Here is a 16,784-nt window from a genome sequence, read left to right on the forward strand (position 1 = left end):
AGCACAGACAAACTGTGGATCTTCCCTCAACCCTTGACGTCTGTCAGGGCCGACGCATCCAGCAACGGCCTTGCGAACGGTGTCGACTAGGGGGACACAGGACCGTCATATCTCCAAGGCTACCCAAATACCTCACTCCTCAAGACCTCCATCTCATTTACGACTCTTCACGATTACGATTATCTTCACGACCTTACGATTATTTATCATTATATAACCTCCCACCCTGTCTCTAACAAAATACCTCAAACCCAAACACCATGGCGGACATAGAGAACGGGAGATGCCACAAAAAAGAGGCAGAGAGCGGTCCCTCACTGCTTCAGAATGGCAATCTTGTGTTTCAAGGTGCGCATTCGCTACGGATACTGTACCTGTAACTAACCAAAGAGGACTATCAGCGCACCATGTAGGATGGATTGTCGCAACATCTTTCACTCTTGTTGCAATTGCGACTTCCTTCTGGTTGATTGTCAAGCATCTTCAGTGGTATACTAATGTACGTTTGTCTCAAATGCTACTGCGTCAGTGCTGACTGGTATTATTAGAAACGCGAGCAGCGCTGTCCGTATTCCATTGTATTCGATGCCCTCAGCCCTCTAATTTTCCTCTAGATATCGTCCGCATCCTCCTTCTTGTACCCATCTACGCTGTCATTAGTCTGGCTTCATATTTCTTCTGGGTAAGATTTCTTTCAACCAGTCCTGCATCTCCGCTGAGTGCTTCTCAGAATCACTCCACACCATTACTTCTAGTTCGCGATTGCTACGAGTCCACTGTACTCACCTCGTTCTTCTACCTACTTTTAAACTATCTATCCCCCGACCCGACTGAGCAGAGGGCAATATTCATGAAAGCCGGTCTCTCTCGCGAGGCTGATGCAAAAGCCAGATTGGCCGGGGAGAAGCCGAAGAAATGGGTCTTTCCTCTTGGGTCAGTCAAGTGGAAACCTACTGTAGGCTTCGTTCCTCTATTGGCGCCGCCTTATATTCACCGTTTTACCAGGATGGTTTGTATTTCCTCCAATGGATGAAATGGGGCGTCCTCCAGTACTGTGTTATTCGACCACTGTAGGTTCTACTTCATATTCTATTCAGTCGATGCTTACGGGTGACATAGGACTACTCTCGTCGCCGTCATTTTGGATTACATGGGACTGTACTGTGAAGAATCGTATGGATTAGGTTGGGGCCATGTCTATGTATGTGCTTTCCCTACATGATACATCAACCGAGTTTTAATGCTATCGTAGATTGTCGTCATTGTTTCCCTCTCCGTCACGATTGCCATGTACTGCCTGATTCAGCTGTATATCCCTGTCGCTGAGATGTTAAGGCCCCATCGGCCCCTTCTGAAACTTTTCGCTATCAAGGCCGTCGGTGCGTGTGGCCTGCATGACAGCATTTGCGATGCTAATGCACCATGAATTCTAGTGTTCCTCACGTTCTGGCAAGCAACGTTTTTGTCAGTTTTAACTATGTTTGGTGTCGTAAAGAATGTGAGCCCTCGCTAAGTAAAGTAAAATTCCCTCGCTGACACTCTAAACGCAGACGAAGTACATGACTGCTGCTGACATCAACATCGGTATTGGTGCGCTATTAGAGACTTTTGAGATGATGTGCGTATCATGGTAGTCCTTCTAAGCTCTATACTAAGACATTTTTAGGCTTTTCGGCTTCTTGCATATCCGAGCATTTACATACAAAGACTATCGACCCTTCCACGATCCAGAGTCCAAGGACCCTCCTCCTTCTCGTACTCCAATATTGCGGTCCTTACGTCACGCCATGGATTTCCGTGAAACATTCCGAGAAATATGGCAAGGTTGTGTATATATGTGGGCCAAGATGCGAGGACGTGAGCCCAAACACGATGAAGGCGCTAAGCGAATTGCACATTATGAGAGTGCGTTTGGTAAAGCCCGTAAGTCTCACCTGGACGGACCCAAGAGCGCTTTCATCGACAGGAAACGTACTTCCGGTGCCGAAAAACTGGAAACCCATGCAGCCACATTCCCTGCCGTGCACATTGATGTCGACGAACGCGTTGACATTGGTGGACAACGCCAGTGGCTGGGTCTTGGCAATGATTATGGCTATGGTATTAGCAGGGAACGGAGTGATAGTCTCGAAGTCCAGATCGAACGAGAGCTGGAGCGAAGAGGCTATGGAGATCGCAAGTCGTTTCGAATTCCATTTTAAGTCTTTCGTTCTCAATTCTTGAACAGACATTCCCGGTAGAGGTCACATCAAACCTGCTCCCACTGAGGGCGAGCCTGTAGGAGATCATAGACAGCAACGCTCTTGGTGGCGGTCTGTCTATAATCGGGTATCTCAATCTGGGCAAGACGTTGACGAAGAAGAAGCTCATTTGACCCCTTCAAGACGGACTTCAAAACGCAAGAGCAGGAGGAAGTCCGGAACACGCTCCCGCCAACGTTCCAAGGACGTAGGACGCGGATCGTAGCTTGTTGCATGGTTCCAACAATATCGAGGACCCCCCTCCTCCGAGCTTGATTCCGTAAAAGTCGTGGCCAGGATCAATACTCGTGGAATCAAGACAGTACCTTACTACATCCCTGGAGAGCATGGTACTGCGTATCACGAGGATATACTAGCGCCTTTGTCCGTCTTCGAGGAACACAGGAGTTCTCATGTTCAAAGGAAACAACAAAGACACATGCCATCCCCTGGAACTTCCAAGTCCCACACTAATTCACGTCACAGTGTTCGACAGGAATCAACACTGTTCTACCCCCTCCTCAAAACTAGCACCAAATACCTTCCCCTCATCTCACTCGTTCTGACAGCCTTTTCGGTCGTGTATTTCCTCCTAGCACGGATCATGCAACCTCAGTTAGACATGCGCCCGTCACCGCTACGCCCAACGAAACCAATGCGATGCCAGTGTACGACATTGGTCTTGCAGGCGAGCGAAGCACATTATACGCACAGGTAGATGTCGGTACACATCTACCAGCCAACGTTCCCATGCCAACTGTGGGTATTCCTGTGGAGATTGTGGATCCTACACTCCAACACTCTCCAGTGGAAAACGCAATCCGAGAAGATGATGGAATGACCGGCACTCACAGATCGCATGAACGAGAGTCTGCTATTCATCGACCTAAACTGCATATTGACACTAGTATCAGCGAGGCGGAGCATCCTCTTGCAACGCATACTGATGCTCTCTATACTAGTCCGGACGACATGTCCCCTTCGGAGCAACCTCGGAGCCGAACAGCTCCGCGCCCGACAAGTCCGCCACCTTCTCGAGGCCTTCGCCGTAGTTCTGCACAAGTCTATTCCCCGTCCGAGGTAGCCGCCAGACGTCAGCAACGTCGCACATCTGCGCCATCCCGCCACGCTACGCATTCTCCGCACCATACATACATCCCACAGCCGTCCAATCGGCCATATCCCGACTACAGGTTGCTAGAATACCGACCCACACCCAGCATGAATCCTGGATCGGTCTGCCAGCTTCCTATCGCTCAGCACTATGCAGACGATAATCTGGGTAGTAACATCACACAGCCCTCTGATTCGGGGACTCTAGATGCCGAAAAATATCCAGAGGGCCGGCTAGAGATGCCATTAAGTAATTCACGGTATCCTAGTTTGCCACCTAGGACATCCCGTTCTTTCACCCCTCCAGATCGTGGTGGTGCTACCCAATATCCACCCGGGGATGCCAATATGGTTCGAAATCCTCCTATCCCTCACAAACACAAGTCCCCACTAACAGACCTTGACGATATTTCATGATTGATTACGACCACATATATATTAATGAGAGATGATGAGATATTTAACTTTGTATTGTTGGACTGATGCTTGCACATTATATTCTTATTCAAATTTTATCTCACTTTGTAGTACCTATCCCGCAGGACTATTATGATGGGATACTACTCCATTCCGCATATTCTCAGACCGCTTGAGCCTACTAGCGTTTGTAACTCGGCCCTCAAAGTTCAAACTTAAACGCTGTTAAACATCTGGGGTGATTCAGTCTGTCGTTTAGACACTGTCTTGTATCGATCGGAATTTTATCCTATGAAGTGTCCGACATGATGATACGGTCTCCTCGGTGTTGTCCATAATGGCCGCCGTAATGGTGTTTATCAGATTTTCGTCTGTACGGGGTATCATTCTAAACCGCCAATGGAGGTGCATGTTGCATCGGATGATTCCAAGTTCCGTCTCATCTTTAACAGACTAGATTCCAACCCTCGGGGGTGCTCTATCTTCAACCGGCCCTCTCGGTGCAGGTCACCGAGCACCTACTACAGACGATCTGCTGCTGCGGATTCTGAGTCTAACGGCCAAGGCTTCCTGCTCGTCTCGCAGCAGTGGAAGAAAGGTATTCTCGTAGACAGACGCTACATACACGACTACAGTAGGGACGATCTCGCGACTAAACATCTGCTTTTCTCACTAGCAGCAAATGACGAGGATCATAATGTTTCTATAAGCGTTGGCATAATACATCGTCGACTACGCTTGCCATCTGAAGGTCGTATTACTTGGTAATGAGCATGATGTACTCTTTCCACTTCTGCATATACCCCTTTGTATCGTCAAGGGAAATAACATTCTTATTCACGTCAGAACTTAGAATGATGCACCCTTTCCAGGAAAAGAATCGAAAGAACCTATTAAAAATCAATATACGGATTCGGAACAGTATGTTAGGGAGACGCACGGTGCGGGATCAACTCGATTCAGAGCAGTGAACCATTTACTGATTTCAAACAGCTGCCTTCCCTCTGTGTCAAGATATACTCCTTGTAGCAACGTCTCGCCCTTGCCATCACTAGAGAACTTGTAACACTGATCGGGGGGTATCCTTTACATCCGTGAGTTATTAATTCCGGGGGAGGGTCAGTTTACTTACGCGTTCGCCAGTGCACCGGCCTTCACCCCACCGGCAAGAACCTGGCAGCCTTGGTCCATATAACTCAGGGTAGCAGGGAGTTCTCGCTGTAGCTTGTACTCCTTCCGGATGTGCGAGCATGCTTTGATTAAAGTATCTTTGCTCATAGGCAATAGCGTGCCATCGTCTTCCATGAATATTTTGACAGGAATACGGATAGCAGACACCCCAAGTGCATATCCAGCATACCCATTCCTAGAAGCGTAGGGTTCCTTGAGTCGATCCCGACAATTGGCTAAAGCCTGCGGAGCAATGACGCCTGATGACTGGTCCGGCGTCGGAGGGTTGTCATTGATGACGACCATGGCCAACGCGGCATGCACTAGAGATGCAGTGAGGATTACATGGTACGAAGATGAGTGTAGAATATACCTAGATGAGTTAGAGTGAAGGCGTGGTCCTTCTTTAACTTCTTCAAGGTATCCATCACAGCGTCGGATTCTGTCTTGGAAAGGGTAACTTCCTCCCGCGCACAAATAGGCCATCCAGAATCAGCTTCGCGATATCTGAATCCCCATAGGTTTGGGTTCTATATGAGAGATGTATTTGAATTTGACGCGGAACCTTGGAACAGCGCAACATACCGGAAATGTTGTGCCCATCGCTTCCATCGCCTTCAAGAGAGACTCGTAGTAGGGGTGATTGGCAATCGGCGTCTCTTCAGAGGAAGTAGGAATAGGCTGCGGCTCATGCGATGCCAAAGCGTTCAAAGCCGCTGGTAATAAATTGTCGACCTCCTTCCCCCACGGTAGTGCCTCTGGAACATACGTGGAGGAGCCGAGGATTTTTGCCAGTTGCCCCAAATAACGATTGAAGATGAACTTGAGTGCAGTACCGTCGAAAGGAGCATGATGTGTGTGAAGAAGGAAACCGAGTTTGGAAATAGACTCCGTGTTCTTTGGGATCGCGACATGGAGCCAAGTGGCATCACCGTCGGCTGATGGGACTTTGGCGCCACAAACGAGTTCGCGAAGTGCATCGAGGTCAACAACGTCCTGCATGTCGACGATGCAAGTACGATCAGCCCAAGCTTCGACTAATTCTGGTGTCGCTGCATGATACACGAAGCGAGAAACGTCTTTCTCGTCGACTTCTACGGGTGCTGCAATGGTAGGGATATTGTAGCGAAGCCATTTCCAGGCCTCACGGCATGCTGCAGTGACATCTCTGGTCGGGATGGGGGAAACGTCTAGATATACAGCGAAAAACAGGGTCTGGTAGCCTTTGAAAAGACGGTTCCAGATGTCTTCGACAATTTCTGCACCGGAAAGAATGCGCCTTCTACCTGGAGTGCCGTCGGGGAGAGGCTCCCATTCCGTTTTTGAGAGATCGTATTTTGTGAGAAGGTTAGCCATTGAACTGCAATCTTGGAGATTGGATGGGCAGTTTTCAGCGATGCGAGCGATCTTAAATGAAGAGCTTGTTGCATGATTCCAGAATCGCCCCGACATACACATCAGAAGTTGAAACTCCTGACGATAGAGGGCGCCGGAATCTCGAAAGCAGCGAGCACTAGCGAGCAATCAGATCCTCAGAGTAAGAGCACTGCTCCGTATGCAATACAGTTCTTCTAAGAAAACCGGTCTACCCATTCTGCCCAGAGAATCTGATGTCGGACAGCGTGGGCGCTGGTGGGGGCAAGCCCTCAGCCAACAGGTGTAAGTATCGTTACTATGCATGATCGGGCACAGTTCGGCGAGACGTTCAAATTACATGGCTAGAAAGAGCGGGAAGGGTGTTGTAATAATCAAAAGCAACAGAGGCAGGGAAACAGCCGACCTGTTGCGGAGTCCGGACCGGAGCCGAAACAGCACAATTAGTTTTCAACGTTTCAAGTTCTACTCTCATCAGGAAGGGGGGGTACCAGGCAGCAGAAGTGCCAGACAGAGCTGAAGTCGTTGCCATTATAGCGCGCGGTCTCCTGCACCATCCATACCTCCAAGGGAAGTCTTGTTCCCGCACTAGTAGTAAAGGCTCGGAAGCTCGAAGTCGTTGCCTCAGACCTGCGTGGAATGTGCTTGTGGGCCATGTCATCGTCTCGTCTCGGTGTTATTCCTCCAAATTTAAATGGTCTTTCGGAAATCAATGCCACCAAGAATTGGAACACTTGCACTTCGAAGGATACACCGGTGGAGCACCGGGTCCTCGGATAAGGACTACATACCCAAAACCAAAATGTTTTTGGGATGCATCATACCCTTCAATTACTATACTCACTACTAATATCCTACGGAATCGCGATATCAGCTTATCATAGCATGAACCTGTCATTTATTTCTGCCCTTTACACAAGACGCTCTAGCTACCAGTTCGGTTCACGTAGGAACGACACCGCCCTTAACCATGTTCCAGCCAAGTTCCTCGTACGACCAGTCAAAAACAGTGCCGTCGGGTTGGTGATAACCTAACAGCGACTTGTGCATTCCGGGTTGCAAGTGAATTCCGTCGATCCGACCCATCTGTGCATCAGACAACTTCACGAGCTAACAAAGAAATAATAAGTGAGCATGTTGCCTCGTTTTGAGAGATGTCTGTGTACTTGGATATTCGCGGCCATCCTTTCTTCGCTTTCACTCTTTGGGATCACGATTGTTCCACGTTGGACCGCCCAGCTAAGAAGAACCTGAGCGGCCGTGACGTGCAACTCTTCGGCGATAGCTTTGATGGTGTTGTCGTTCAAAAGGAAAGGGCCTTGTCCTGACGAGGAGCATAGGTAAGAATTGAAACCAGGCGCTTTAGTGTTTTCACAGACCTAGCGGAGAATATGCAGTCAGAGGAATTTTCTTCTCATCGCAATATTTCTTGAGATCCTCTTGGGGGAGACATGGATGACACTCGACTTGATTGGTGACCGGGATGACGGTGCATTGAGGTAGAAGCTGTTCAAGAGTTTTGATAGAAAAGTTTGAGACACCAATACTCTTTACTTTGCCTGAGATACCGTCAGATCGTCCGCGTTATCGACCAAAGAATAACGAAGAGGTTACCAGTGGCGAGGAGCTTCTCCATGTCCTTCCAGGTATCGACAATAGTAGGATGCTCATCAGGCCTGAAAGTGAACGTTTCTCCGTTAGGCCCTTGATTACTTGCTATCAGCGTTTCCATTGATAACGCATCTTTAAGTACAGTACCAGTCTTTGTCGCCTGAGGCCAATGCATGAAGTAGAGATCAATGTAGTCACAGTTGAGGTCGCGAAGAGATTTTTTTAAGGATTCTTGGACATTGCCGTGCATCGACCTTGTTGTCTATTGAAAAGACACGTACGGAACAGGCAGAACACTTACTGTGGGAGCTTAGTAGTTATGTAGATCTCGTTTCGTGGTATGCCTGAATCTCGAATAGCCCTTCCAACCTCCGCTTCGTTCTCTGTAATTTTGAATTAGAAACAGATCTGTACTCTGATAAAAATGTGATCGTGGCTCACGATATCCAGCTGCCTGTGTATTCGACCCATCCGGTAAGTGAATGCGATATGAAAGTCGGGCGGTCCTACCGTATCAAAATGGCGATAGCTAGCCTATATCACGTTTCAATTATTCATCAAGTCCAAAAAATCAAAGATAGATTACCTTGAGAGCTTTCTTGCACATCTCATAGACGCGCTCTCCGCCTCCAAACATTCCCATCCAACACCTATCAAAATATCAGCTGATTGTCACAGATGGCGACATGTACATACCCCATGCCTATAGACGGAATCTTGGTTCCATCGTTAAAATCGACCGATGATATGCAAACCGACATGATGGCAGTCAATAACGATTCAAAATCTTTCCGAGTTGAGAACGGAAAAGGGACGCTTAACCCGGTCCGAATGTGATATGTGATATGATCACGGTATGATAAGACTAAGTATGTACAGTACTAATTGTACAGATGCATCGTTAAAACAACAAGTACGTAAATAACTTGCGAAAGAACTCCGAGGAATAAAGGCCAATATAAATACAAAGTACATGTTCATCGATAGAAGAAAGTGGGTGAACATAAAACATACATAAACATGGACTAGTGCATGGCAGAAGAAATACTTAGAATTTTTCGAGTCCCAGAGATCCCTTCTTCAATCGTACGACGTAACCATCAAGAGTCTCTGACTCGAGGTTGTGAATGCCGTACTCGGCATGGACGACTCGGCGAGCATTGATTTTGTCAAGCACTAGTTTCGAAGTTGGTAGGTCTAGTTCGTTGTCCTTTTCAACCGCAGGGGTAACCTGGAGGAGAGCCCTTTCGAGTAAGCTAGGATGCATAACGGGGGACGTGACGTCAAGTAGTTCCTTGCTAATTTTTCCGCTCTGGTAAAGTTTTTCGTGTTGTTCGGGTGTTGTGGGACTGAAGAGGTTGACACAGAAGTCCAAGGATTTTTGTAGTTCGGTTTCGGAAAGACGAGTTCCCATGTCGGATGCACCCTGAATGACTGTTATACAGTTCGGCTCAATTTGAGGTAGATCGAACGAAGGTAATGCAGCTCACCGGGCCGTAGGAATGCGAATGCTCTATCGAAATTATTTTCATCGACGTCAGAGAGAATGGGCATGTTTTGGGCTCGGATTTGTTTGTAAGCGCTGAGAACAACGAGCTGGAACCTATGAAATATCAGAACACTAAGCTTGTTGATCCGTTGAAGGGGACCCTGACCTTGTATAACTGGTGGCAACACGGTTCGTGTGCCATTCCGCCGCCTCTGTTTCATTAGTGTCACCACGAAAAGAAGCGCATATAGTAGCAGCGGCAGACAGAGCTGAAGTCATGGCCAAGTGGATACCACTCGAGAAGAGTGGATCGATAAATGCTGGTCACTTATTATGAGTCCACGTCAGGTATAAATAAGTAGGATTACCTCCGGCGTCCCCAGCAATTCTGAAGCCATTACCAGCATACGAGGGTGCGGAATAGCTGTAGTCGCTCGCTTTCGCTATAGTTCCTTCCAACAACGTCCCCTTACTGCTTATCAGATCAACGAGATGTGGTGCAAGTGAGATGCCCGCTAAGTAACGTGCAACACTGTCCGAATTCGAATGATCGGGCGCAGAGGCAGAGGGGAATGGCGATGGCGGAATAGGACGCTTGAGCTTCTGATTGTATACCTCCTGGTTCGTCACAATACCGACAGAAGTAGTCCCATTGTTAAGGGGAATGAACCAGGCCCAACCGGATTCGTCTGCATAAAGAAAGGTCTTGAGTATGTGCAAGTATATTCTGTTCGTGAGACAAACCAGTTAAGGCCTCGAACCAAGGAGAACCCTCTCTCTTTGTGCCAGCTCCATAAGTTCCCACATCTTTCCAGTAACCCCAGACGGCAATATTTTTAAGAGACTGGTTGAAATGTCGGTTTTTCATATATTTTGTTGACATGAGGCCCGCTCGTCCGGAAGCATCAACCAAGTATTTGAAGGTGGTTGTCCCGGTATATTTAATTGGTTCAGAAACGACGAGCTCTGGACTTTTGGTGCTGTCTCTAGACGCATTTGGTGAAGCGGGCGGCGAAATGGGAGCTGGGGGCGGTGTATGCGACCAAGTCGCAGATATTGGCCTCGAAGGATCAGTCTGAGAGAAAGCGAGACTGTTGACTCTAGTGAGCTCGTACACAGAGGCGCCGCACGTTCGGGCATGGTTCATTAGAAGAAGGTCAAACTCAGAACGATCCTAAAACGACGTCAACTTCTGCAGCAGGTAAAGGGACTCGGACGTACAACATTCCATGCGTTATTGTTATGTCCAATGGCGACAAAATCGGTGTCTAGGAGAAAGTTAAAGTAAGACTAATGAGCGCACAATACTTTCACTCACATCCTTCCTCAGCATATTGCCTAAATTTGAGAGCGGCGCCCGGCTGAGAGATGTCGAACGTCAAGAAACACCGCATATATACACTGAATATTGACGTACTTTGCGCACGAAGCCATGATTTGCAAGTTTTTCTTCTGCGTCGATGAAGCGCAGATAATGGCGCACCGACGGGATGAGACTCTCTCCGATGTGGTACCTAAGCACACTGCGTGACGGAGTAATCAGCAAAGACAGGGATAATGACCCACCTGGGAAACTTGGACGCCTCGAAAACGGCGACCTCCAGTCCTTCTCGAGCTAGGGCAGCAGCGGCGTAGCTGCCTGCGGGACCACCTACGGAAACATCAGTCACGGAAAGACAGACCAACGAGAAAACAAAGAGACCTCCGATGACGAGGACGTCAACATGCTGCGATAACGCGAAATGTGAGTGAAATGCAAGCTCGTGGTAAGAAAGCATACCTTGGGTGGCAGCTTCACGTTTTGAGCAGGCATTGGGGGAAGAATAGAGACTCACCTGGCAGTTTAACGGTTGTTATATGCCAGGGAGAATGGGCCGGATTCTATGAGTGCCGGAAGGCGACTAGATCATCCAGATGATAGTCAGGTTTGAAGCTGCTCGCACTAGTACGAGTGCCGGTCTAGTTTGGGATTACCTAAGTCTCCTTCGTGCGTGTACCTTGGCTCAGAGCATAATAATATAATGGAAAGCTGCTTTCGAGCAGGTTTATCAGCGACGTAACAATATCTTTTCGTCGGCGAACTTGGATATTGCAGTAAGAAAGAACTCTTCTTTTCAATGGACCGAGTATCCCTGTTGCGAACATACTTCCCAATGACTCAGTTTCCGAGGACATCGACCGAGATTGTACAAGTTAAAGTTGGGATCGAAAGAATGCGAAACAGACTGAAACAGACTGAAAACCCAAAAAACCTAGTCTGATCGGATACGAGCCTTCTGGAGCGTCATCGACGTTCGAAACTACCCATAGCAGAACCGTATGCCGCTTCGACTTCGTTTATCGTCGAAGAACCAAATTGTGTGTAGACTTGAAGAGAAATACAAAGGTAGTTACCCATTTTTTTCAAGAAGCAGGACGCCCCGAAGAGAAAGAACATTTTGCGCAAGGCAGAGAGGCACAGCCAGATTGGATGCAGAAGCATCGGCGCAGACGCCTAAAGCAACGGGGAAAAAAAAAGTCGAAGCTTCGGACAAGAGCCGAGAGAGCTCCGGCCGCGCGAAATTGTGACATGATCGGGGAGCAGGTGGGGCGGGCATGTGAAGGCATGTGATTGTGCTTCAACGCGTCAATTTCCAATTCACTGTTTTCTCCGTCTACACCGAACTATGGATGAGCTCATCACCTATATCAAGGGAAAAGGACACGACACTTGCAGCTGGATAAGGCTGATGGATACCTTCGACAGGTACTCAGTAGGTGGCATCCTTACTTTCTATAGAGTTCAACTCAAATATCTGTCAACTAGGTTTCATGGACCAGCACGTCGTCAATAAATCATTGGAAGCTCAACCAGTTCCTTTAGAGCTCCTTATATTTACTATAGATCAAAGCATCTCCTCCCCGCTATTTGCCATGAATGCTGACGCCTACCCAAATTTGCTCGACTTGATCACTAGTGTAGAGCAGTACCGACGCGCGCTTCTGAAGAAGGCAGAGGACGCTATTGTATGGGATAGAGCCTGTATTGGTATGGGACAGACTGATGAAGCTCTTACAAGTGTGGAGCGTGCGTCATTACATGATATGGTGAATCTGGCAGCGAATCAGAGGGAGCTCTTCATAGCGATCGTGGCGGACCTATGCAAGATGGTAAGCGCCATCTATCATCCTAACATTCATGCTAACGCTCTTCACTGACGTGCAGGATATATTTCACTTGCTCCGGTCCAAAGACCACCTTCTCACCGACGTGATGTTGCGGCTCAGCCAGTACTTCCCATGGCTACCCTCACGCGGCGGTGTACCTATCGACTCCCCTCTTCTTTTCCTCCAATGCAGATCTTGATGAACGCGAATGCAACCTTTTGCTTGAGGCCGGAAAGTCGTGCTGCCAGACTATCGTGAATCTCTCCGAATGGGCCAAGAAACAAGACTCTGATGAGTGCGTTCTTGACATTCTTTTATCTGGTCCCTTCCTGAATTATGATTCTACTCAAAAGTATACGCCCTCTGGTCACGAAGAGCGATGAAGTATCTAATATCATTCCCGAATTCGACAAACCAAGGCTGGTCAGAGCCATCCATCGCTATACGGACACTGTCAATGACATGTATTCGACGCTCCACGAATTCTTCCCACTTACTACCGACAACTGATGCTAATGGACGTTCGCATATTCTGGAGCATTCCTTCTGTATCTCATCGCTATCACGATAATCATTCCAGGTCCATGGATGTTACGGCGGCTCATTTGCTCTTCCCTTTGCGCTTGGCGAGGATCCGGAAGCTCACAAAAGCAAAGTCAGTCCAATTCACGTCAATGATGATTCACAGTAAGTAATTCTCATCGTTTACCTTAAATTTCAGTGAATATGCGTATGCTGTCTTGCTCCACTTGGTGATGCTATGAAGCGGGGCTGCCTTGGGGCTTACGGTGTCCCTTGTCGTAGAGGAATATCCAAACCAAATTGGGATGAAACAGTGCTCCCCGCTCTCGTGTCACTTGTACAAGGGATTAGTCAAACGTAGGGTGTTCAGTAGTCGGTATTCGGGACAACTGCAGTCTTTACTAAGGTGCCAAAGCACGTTGTAGTTTCTGTGAACGCACTAGCCTAACCATTACACATATGAAAGCAACTAGCGTCCAAGGAATCAGATTCGACAGAATAATTAAAAGTATCACAAGTACTAGTCCTGTACTAATAGTAGTCTACCACCACCGGTCATAGGCGTAACGTCTATAAAACTGGGTCTTGCCAGAGATCACGGTCACAGGATGAGCGCCAGCTCCACCTCCTAGTCAAGATCCCACTGTATGCGCCTTGCATACTCTCGGATATTAGAGACGATATTCTCTTCCACCTCGTGGCCTACTCCCGTCGCCACTTTCAATATGATTTCATTCAAACCCGTAGATCCGAGGATATCGACGTGGTCGCTCGTATTTGCTCCACCACGCGGTATCGATGGAACAGGCAGATGCGGTAGCTTAAAAGCAACTATAAGAATGAGAAAGATGAGACGTGATAAAAGCTTACTTCAACTGTAGTGACCTTGATACCAGCCGGATTCCAACGTGGCCGTTTCCACCCTTCAACACACATGGCACCAAGACTGAGAAGACTAACTGTCCCGTCGCCTTCTCCCATTTTGACACCGTTACGGACCTAGATGCCATGTGGCCCAAAACAGCCATGTAAAAAAGACATCAAAGCTTACCTTGGGACTTAAAGTCTCGTTAGTATAATCTGCATCAATCCAACTTTTCCTTGTCAAAGGCATATCTAGCGGGGGTCGTTCGGTTACACATTCACTATCAGCGGGATCTGAGCAGGTCGGGTTCAAGCCATCGACAGAGTTGCCGTCATGTTCGTATGCACCCCTTGCGTACCTGTTCGGGAAAATGAGCAGCAGTTTTGAGATGGAATTATAACTACAAACCAATATGAACGCTTTATAACGTGACAGCAATATTATTTAGTCTGCATATTTATAGTGATAAGTAGCACCGAGTGACACGTACCTCGGTTTCCTTCCCGTGTCCATAAACGCAATACATTTTCATGGACGGTGCATTGGGTAGTCTGGAAGCATGTGTAAATCGGCAGGGTCATTGCGCAAGTCCGAATGACGTACCTAACCTCAAGCGGATTCGACCACTTCGTATGATCGCCATCATTCCGCTTCAAGGTCGCTTCGTCTCTTTCAATCCCAACGGAATAGTTGGTAGCCATCATTTTCTTGCAGGCTCTCAGTACGTTGTTATAAGAGACGCGATATACACACCTGGAAAGTTGCAGGGGTATGTTGCAGGATCCAAGTTCCGGCTTGTTCTGAAGTCATATTTCCTACACCATCGTTCCCCACTGACAGCATCTGGGACTCCCGGAAAGCAACTAACTCTCCATGAGTATGTATTGAGTCGGACTGATCATCTGGCGCGAAGTGAGCATTCCCCCATACCGCATCGCCACCCTACAGGACGTTCAGATACACAAAGAGTATGTCGGCTTCTTGTAGTCACCTTGATCCACATGCTAGCACTTCCAGCCCAAGAGAGGAACAATTTCCTGCGTTCTGCTCGCGAGAAAAACCGCTCGAGCACTGAAATATTAAAGACTTGCTACATGAACGTTGACTATCGCCTCACCATAAGAGCCGGCAGGATTCATTTGTACGGTGTCTTTCATTTCACCGGATAGGAATGCAGCCATCGCCTTTGCCTACAGAGGGTGGAAATTTGAGTATTACTCAGTTAGTAATACTTATCTAACTGCTTACCACGCCCTACAGAATGGCATCAGTAAAAAGAGAAAACTGCGCATAGGATCGTGCTCACAAGATGAGTACCTCCGATGGAAATGTAGGCCTCGATATGATCCTACTCAAACATTAACTTGTACCCGTCACAGAAAGAAACCAAACCAACCTCGACCCAGGTGGGTCCACCTCCGCCGTATGAGGGAGATTCTACCCATTTGAAACTAGAAGAGGATGAGAATCGGTACAGGAGGAGTATCATTCCGAACATACAAGTACTAGATTGTAAACACGGGAATTAGCTGGAGTAGTATGAACGACTAAAACTCATACTAGCATAACCTAAGAGATGGTCAAGGATCAGGAATTTTTGTCGACGAGTAGCGATACCTACCGTGGCGCCCATGGAGTGTGCTGCGATAACGGTCTTCTTCCTCTCCCTCCGCCTAAAGAGAGACGATCGGTGCCGGTATAGCGGGCAAACGAATAGACGCACTTGAAACTCTCTATAACAGACTTGAGTCTTGAAAAATAGCCATCCCTTTCCTCCAGATTATAATAGGATAAGCGCCAGTCGTATGGTGCCAGAAACAGATTATTGGTGTCGTAATTTACGACGGCTAGATTCTCAACAATTTTGGACCTGATACTCTCGGAATGAGCTGGTAAACGAAAATACAGAACTTGTCACGTACCAAATCCAGTATCCTTGAATAAAACTGCTAGCAGCGTCTATACCTTGCGCGGCTCTTATCTTAACATCAGAAGGATCGAGTCCGGTGATTGGATCAAGCATCATTGCCGCTATCCACTTTTCGCGGTTGAATGTAACTTGGCTCAACATATTGAATCCTCCCCACAACTTCTCGCGGAAGAAAGGACGATAGTCTGGAGTAGTAGACCATGATTCTAGTCCCTGTGATTTCGCGTAAAGACAAGGACAGGGAAGAGATGTAGCACGCTTACTGTTGAGATGACGCCGGGAACGAGAATGACGGGATATTCGGCTGACAGTCCTCTTTCTGCCATCTTCTCACCGACCTCGAATTCTCGCCCATCACGATTGAACTTCCATAGCTCGGGAATATTGCTTCGCAGTCGGATCCACTCGGCCTCAACTCGAGAAAAATCGAAGTCTGGGAGTGCTGGGAGAGAAATATCATATTCATCCATGAAGAGTAGCAGTTGAGCCTGCATCCCCTCAATATCCGTTCGATCAATCAAGGAGAAGCCAAAGAGAATGCCAACTATAGGAAGATTGAAGTCTAGTGCGAGCAGAGTGGCAGAAACAACGTACAAAGTATGCCGAGAGAGAACAGAAATCTCCGTGTCGCAAAGAAAGATTGCTTCTGTTGGTACACCAGTGAGACTCGGTCATTACATGAAGACATGAAGACATGCTGTTTTTCCATCCTTCAACTCTTCCAGTTCACCCTTGAGTTTTTTGCTGTCTTCCCGGAGCTGCTCCTCGGTTTGGTCTGAGGTTGATTCATCCGAGGCGGAGTCGCTGTCTTTCCGGGGTCTAGAGCGTTTCGTGAGCACCATGGAATGCTATCGTCGTGGAAGGTGTCAATAAGATGAAGAAGAAGAGTGAAGGAGCCGCCTTTCG

At 47.8% G+C, this 16,784-nt stretch overlaps 7 protein-coding genes across 7 annotated transcripts; 3 read left to right on the top strand and 4 right to left on the bottom strand.

Annotated features, from left to right (window-relative positions):
* Window positions 1-14: 14 nt before the first annotated feature.
* EV420DRAFT_175526 (organic solute transporter Ostalpha-domain-containing protein) lies at window positions 15-2,683 on the top strand. The gene is made up of 12 exons (XM_060480497.1): window positions 15-348; window positions 402-499; window positions 549-564; window positions 615-682; window positions 731-955; window positions 1,006-1,070; window positions 1,120-1,201; window positions 1,253-1,379; window positions 1,434-1,498; window positions 1,551-1,618; window positions 1,667-2,175; window positions 2,228-2,683. Exons 1-12 carry the CDS (start codon window positions 261-263, stop codon window positions 2,464-2,466), a joined length of 1,650 nt encoding a protein of 549 aa, XP_060332940.1. The 5' UTR covers window positions 15-260; the 3' UTR covers window positions 2,467-2,683.
* A 217-nt stretch (window positions 2,684-2,900) lies between these two features.
* EV420DRAFT_1640546 (uncharacterized protein) lies at window positions 2,901-3,770 on the top strand (the record flags this gene model as incomplete). Its single annotated transcript, XM_060477112.1, has 1 exon — window positions 2,901-3,770. The coding sequence occupies one exon, from the start codon at window positions 2,901-2,903 to the stop codon at window positions 3,768-3,770; it is 870 nt and encodes a 289-aa protein (XP_060332941.1).
* Window positions 3,771-4,394: 624 nt separating this feature from the next.
* On the bottom strand, window positions 4,395-6,686 carry EV420DRAFT_1529917 (uncharacterized protein). The gene is made up of 5 exons (XM_060472570.1): window positions 5,526-6,686; window positions 5,314-5,470; window positions 4,903-5,263; window positions 4,711-4,854; window positions 4,395-4,660 (listed from the first exon to the last, which is right to left on the bottom strand). The coding sequence occupies exons 1-5, from the start codon at window positions 6,396-6,398 to the stop codon at window positions 4,528-4,530; spliced, it is 1,668 nt and encodes a 555-aa protein (XP_060332942.1). The 5' UTR covers window positions 6,399-6,686; the 3' UTR covers window positions 4,395-4,527.
* Window positions 6,687-7,049: 363 nt separating this feature from the next.
* On the bottom strand, window positions 7,050-8,749 carry EV420DRAFT_1529920 (Aldo/keto reductase). Its single transcript, XM_060472571.1, has 10 exons — window positions 8,622-8,749; window positions 8,512-8,575; window positions 8,436-8,459; window positions 8,367-8,379; window positions 8,227-8,308; window positions 8,073-8,179; window positions 7,929-8,018; window positions 7,694-7,873; window positions 7,481-7,638; window positions 7,050-7,424 (listed from the first exon to the last, which is right to left on the bottom strand). The coding sequence occupies exons 1-10, from the start codon at window positions 8,684-8,686 to the stop codon at window positions 7,257-7,259; spliced, it is 951 nt and encodes a 316-aa protein (XP_060332943.1). The 5' UTR covers window positions 8,687-8,749; the 3' UTR covers window positions 7,050-7,256.
* Window positions 8,676-11,480, bottom strand: EV420DRAFT_175611 (FAD binding domain-containing protein). Its single transcript, XM_060480499.1, has 11 exons — window positions 11,195-11,480; window positions 11,117-11,141; window positions 10,981-11,065; window positions 10,832-10,928; window positions 10,733-10,775; window positions 10,636-10,682; window positions 10,159-10,588; window positions 9,783-10,103; window positions 9,581-9,734; window positions 9,416-9,528; window positions 8,676-9,359 (listed from the first exon to the last, which is right to left on the bottom strand). Exons 1-11 carry the CDS (start codon window positions 11,225-11,227, stop codon window positions 8,974-8,976), a joined length of 1,734 nt encoding a protein of 577 aa, XP_060332944.1. The 5' UTR covers window positions 11,228-11,480; the 3' UTR covers window positions 8,676-8,973.
* A 584-nt stretch (window positions 11,481-12,064) lies between these two features.
* EV420DRAFT_1529923 (uncharacterized protein) lies at window positions 12,065-13,552 on the top strand. Its single transcript, XM_060472572.1, has 5 exons — window positions 12,065-12,167; window positions 12,226-12,564; window positions 12,620-12,713; window positions 12,754-12,856; window positions 12,915-13,552. The coding sequence occupies exons 2-5, from the start codon at window positions 12,226-12,228 to the stop codon at window positions 13,069-13,071; spliced, it is 693 nt and encodes a 230-aa protein (XP_060332945.1). The 5' UTR covers window positions 12,065-12,167; the 3' UTR covers window positions 13,072-13,552.
* On the bottom strand, window positions 13,553-16,720 carry EV420DRAFT_1762377 (phospholipid:diacylglycerol acyltransferase; the record flags this gene model as incomplete). Its single annotated transcript, XM_060480699.1, has 19 exons — window positions 13,553-13,903; window positions 13,954-14,082; window positions 14,135-14,306; window positions 14,357-14,367; window positions 14,439-14,499; window positions 14,552-14,655; window positions 14,702-14,890; window positions 14,940-15,019; window positions 15,066-15,138; window positions 15,197-15,202; window positions 15,255-15,296; window positions 15,345-15,399; window positions 15,455-15,495; window positions 15,570-15,621; window positions 15,672-15,818; window positions 15,871-16,091; window positions 16,142-16,422; window positions 16,473-16,524; window positions 16,565-16,720. 19 exons carry the CDS (start codon window positions 16,718-16,720, stop codon window positions 13,712-13,714), a joined length of 2,064 nt encoding a protein of 687 aa, XP_060332946.1. The 3' UTR covers window positions 13,553-13,711.
* Window positions 16,721-16,784: the final 64 nt, after the last annotated feature.

Source organism: Desarmillaria tabescens, assembly GCF_030435595.1.
Source record: "Desarmillaria tabescens strain CCBAS 213 chromosome Unknown EV420scaffold_11, whole genome shotgun sequence".
NCBI classification, from domain to species: domain Eukaryota; kingdom Fungi; phylum Basidiomycota; class Agaricomycetes; order Agaricales; family Physalacriaceae; genus Desarmillaria; species Desarmillaria tabescens.

Bases quoted from the DNA above. Each gene is read 5' to 3' on its own strand.
- EV420DRAFT_1529917 (XM_060472570.1), bottom strand. From the start codon at position 6,398: ATGTGTATGTCGGGGCGATTCTGGAATCATGCAACAAGCTCTTCATTT. The intron at 4,855-4,902 runs GTAAGTAAACTG...ACGGATGTAAAG, and splicing joins GCCGGTGCACTGGCGAACGC to GATACCCCCCGATCAGTGTT. The intron at 4,661-4,710 runs GTGCGTCTCCCT...GATTTTTAATAG, and splicing joins AATCGAGTTGATCCCGCACC to GTTCTTTCGATTCTTTTCCT.
- EV420DRAFT_175526 (XM_060480497.1), top strand. From the start codon at position 261: ATGGCGGACATAGAGAACGGGAGATGCCACAAAAAAGAGGCAGAGAGC. The intron at 1,202-1,252 runs GTATGTGCTTTC...ATGCTATCGTAG, and splicing joins TAGGTTGGGGCCATGTCTAT to ATTGTCGTCATTGTTTCCCT. The intron at 1,380-1,433 runs GTGCGTGTGGCC...CATGAATTCTAG, and splicing joins TTTCGCTATCAAGGCCGTCG to TGTTCCTCACGTTCTGGCAA.
- EV420DRAFT_175611 (XM_060480499.1), bottom strand. From the start codon at position 11,227: ATGCCTGCTCAAAACGTGAAGCTGCCACCCAAG. The intron at 10,929-10,980 runs GTGGGTCATTAT...CAGTGTGCTTAG, and splicing joins GAGGCGTCCAAGTTTCCCAG to GTACCACATCGGAGAGAGTC. The intron at 10,683-10,732 runs GTGAGTGAAAGT...ACTTTCTCCTAG, and splicing joins GCAATATGCTGAGGAAGGAT to ACACCGATTTTGTCGCCATT.
- EV420DRAFT_1529920 (XM_060472571.1), bottom strand. From the start codon at position 8,686: ATGTCGGTTTGCATATCATCGGTCGATTTTAACGATGGAACCAAGATT. The intron at 8,019-8,072 runs GTACTGTACTTA...CAAGTAATCAAG, and splicing joins GCCTCAGGCGACAAAGACTG to GGCCTAACGGAGAAACGTTC. The intron at 7,639-7,693 runs GTCTGTGAAAAC...GCTCCTCGTCAG, and splicing joins GACTGCATATTCTCCGCTAG to GACAAGGCCCTTTCCTTTTG.
- EV420DRAFT_1529923 (XM_060472572.1), top strand. From the start codon at position 12,226: ATGGACCAGCACGTCGTCAATAAATCATTGGAAGCTCAACCAGTTCCT. The intron at 12,565-12,619 runs GTAAGCGCCATC...ACTGACGTGCAG, and splicing joins TGGCGGACCTATGCAAGATG to GATATATTTCACTTGCTCCG. The intron at 12,714-12,753 runs GTGTACCTATCG...CCTCCAATGCAG, and splicing joins ATGGCTACCCTCACGCGGCG to ATCTTGATGAACGCGAATGC.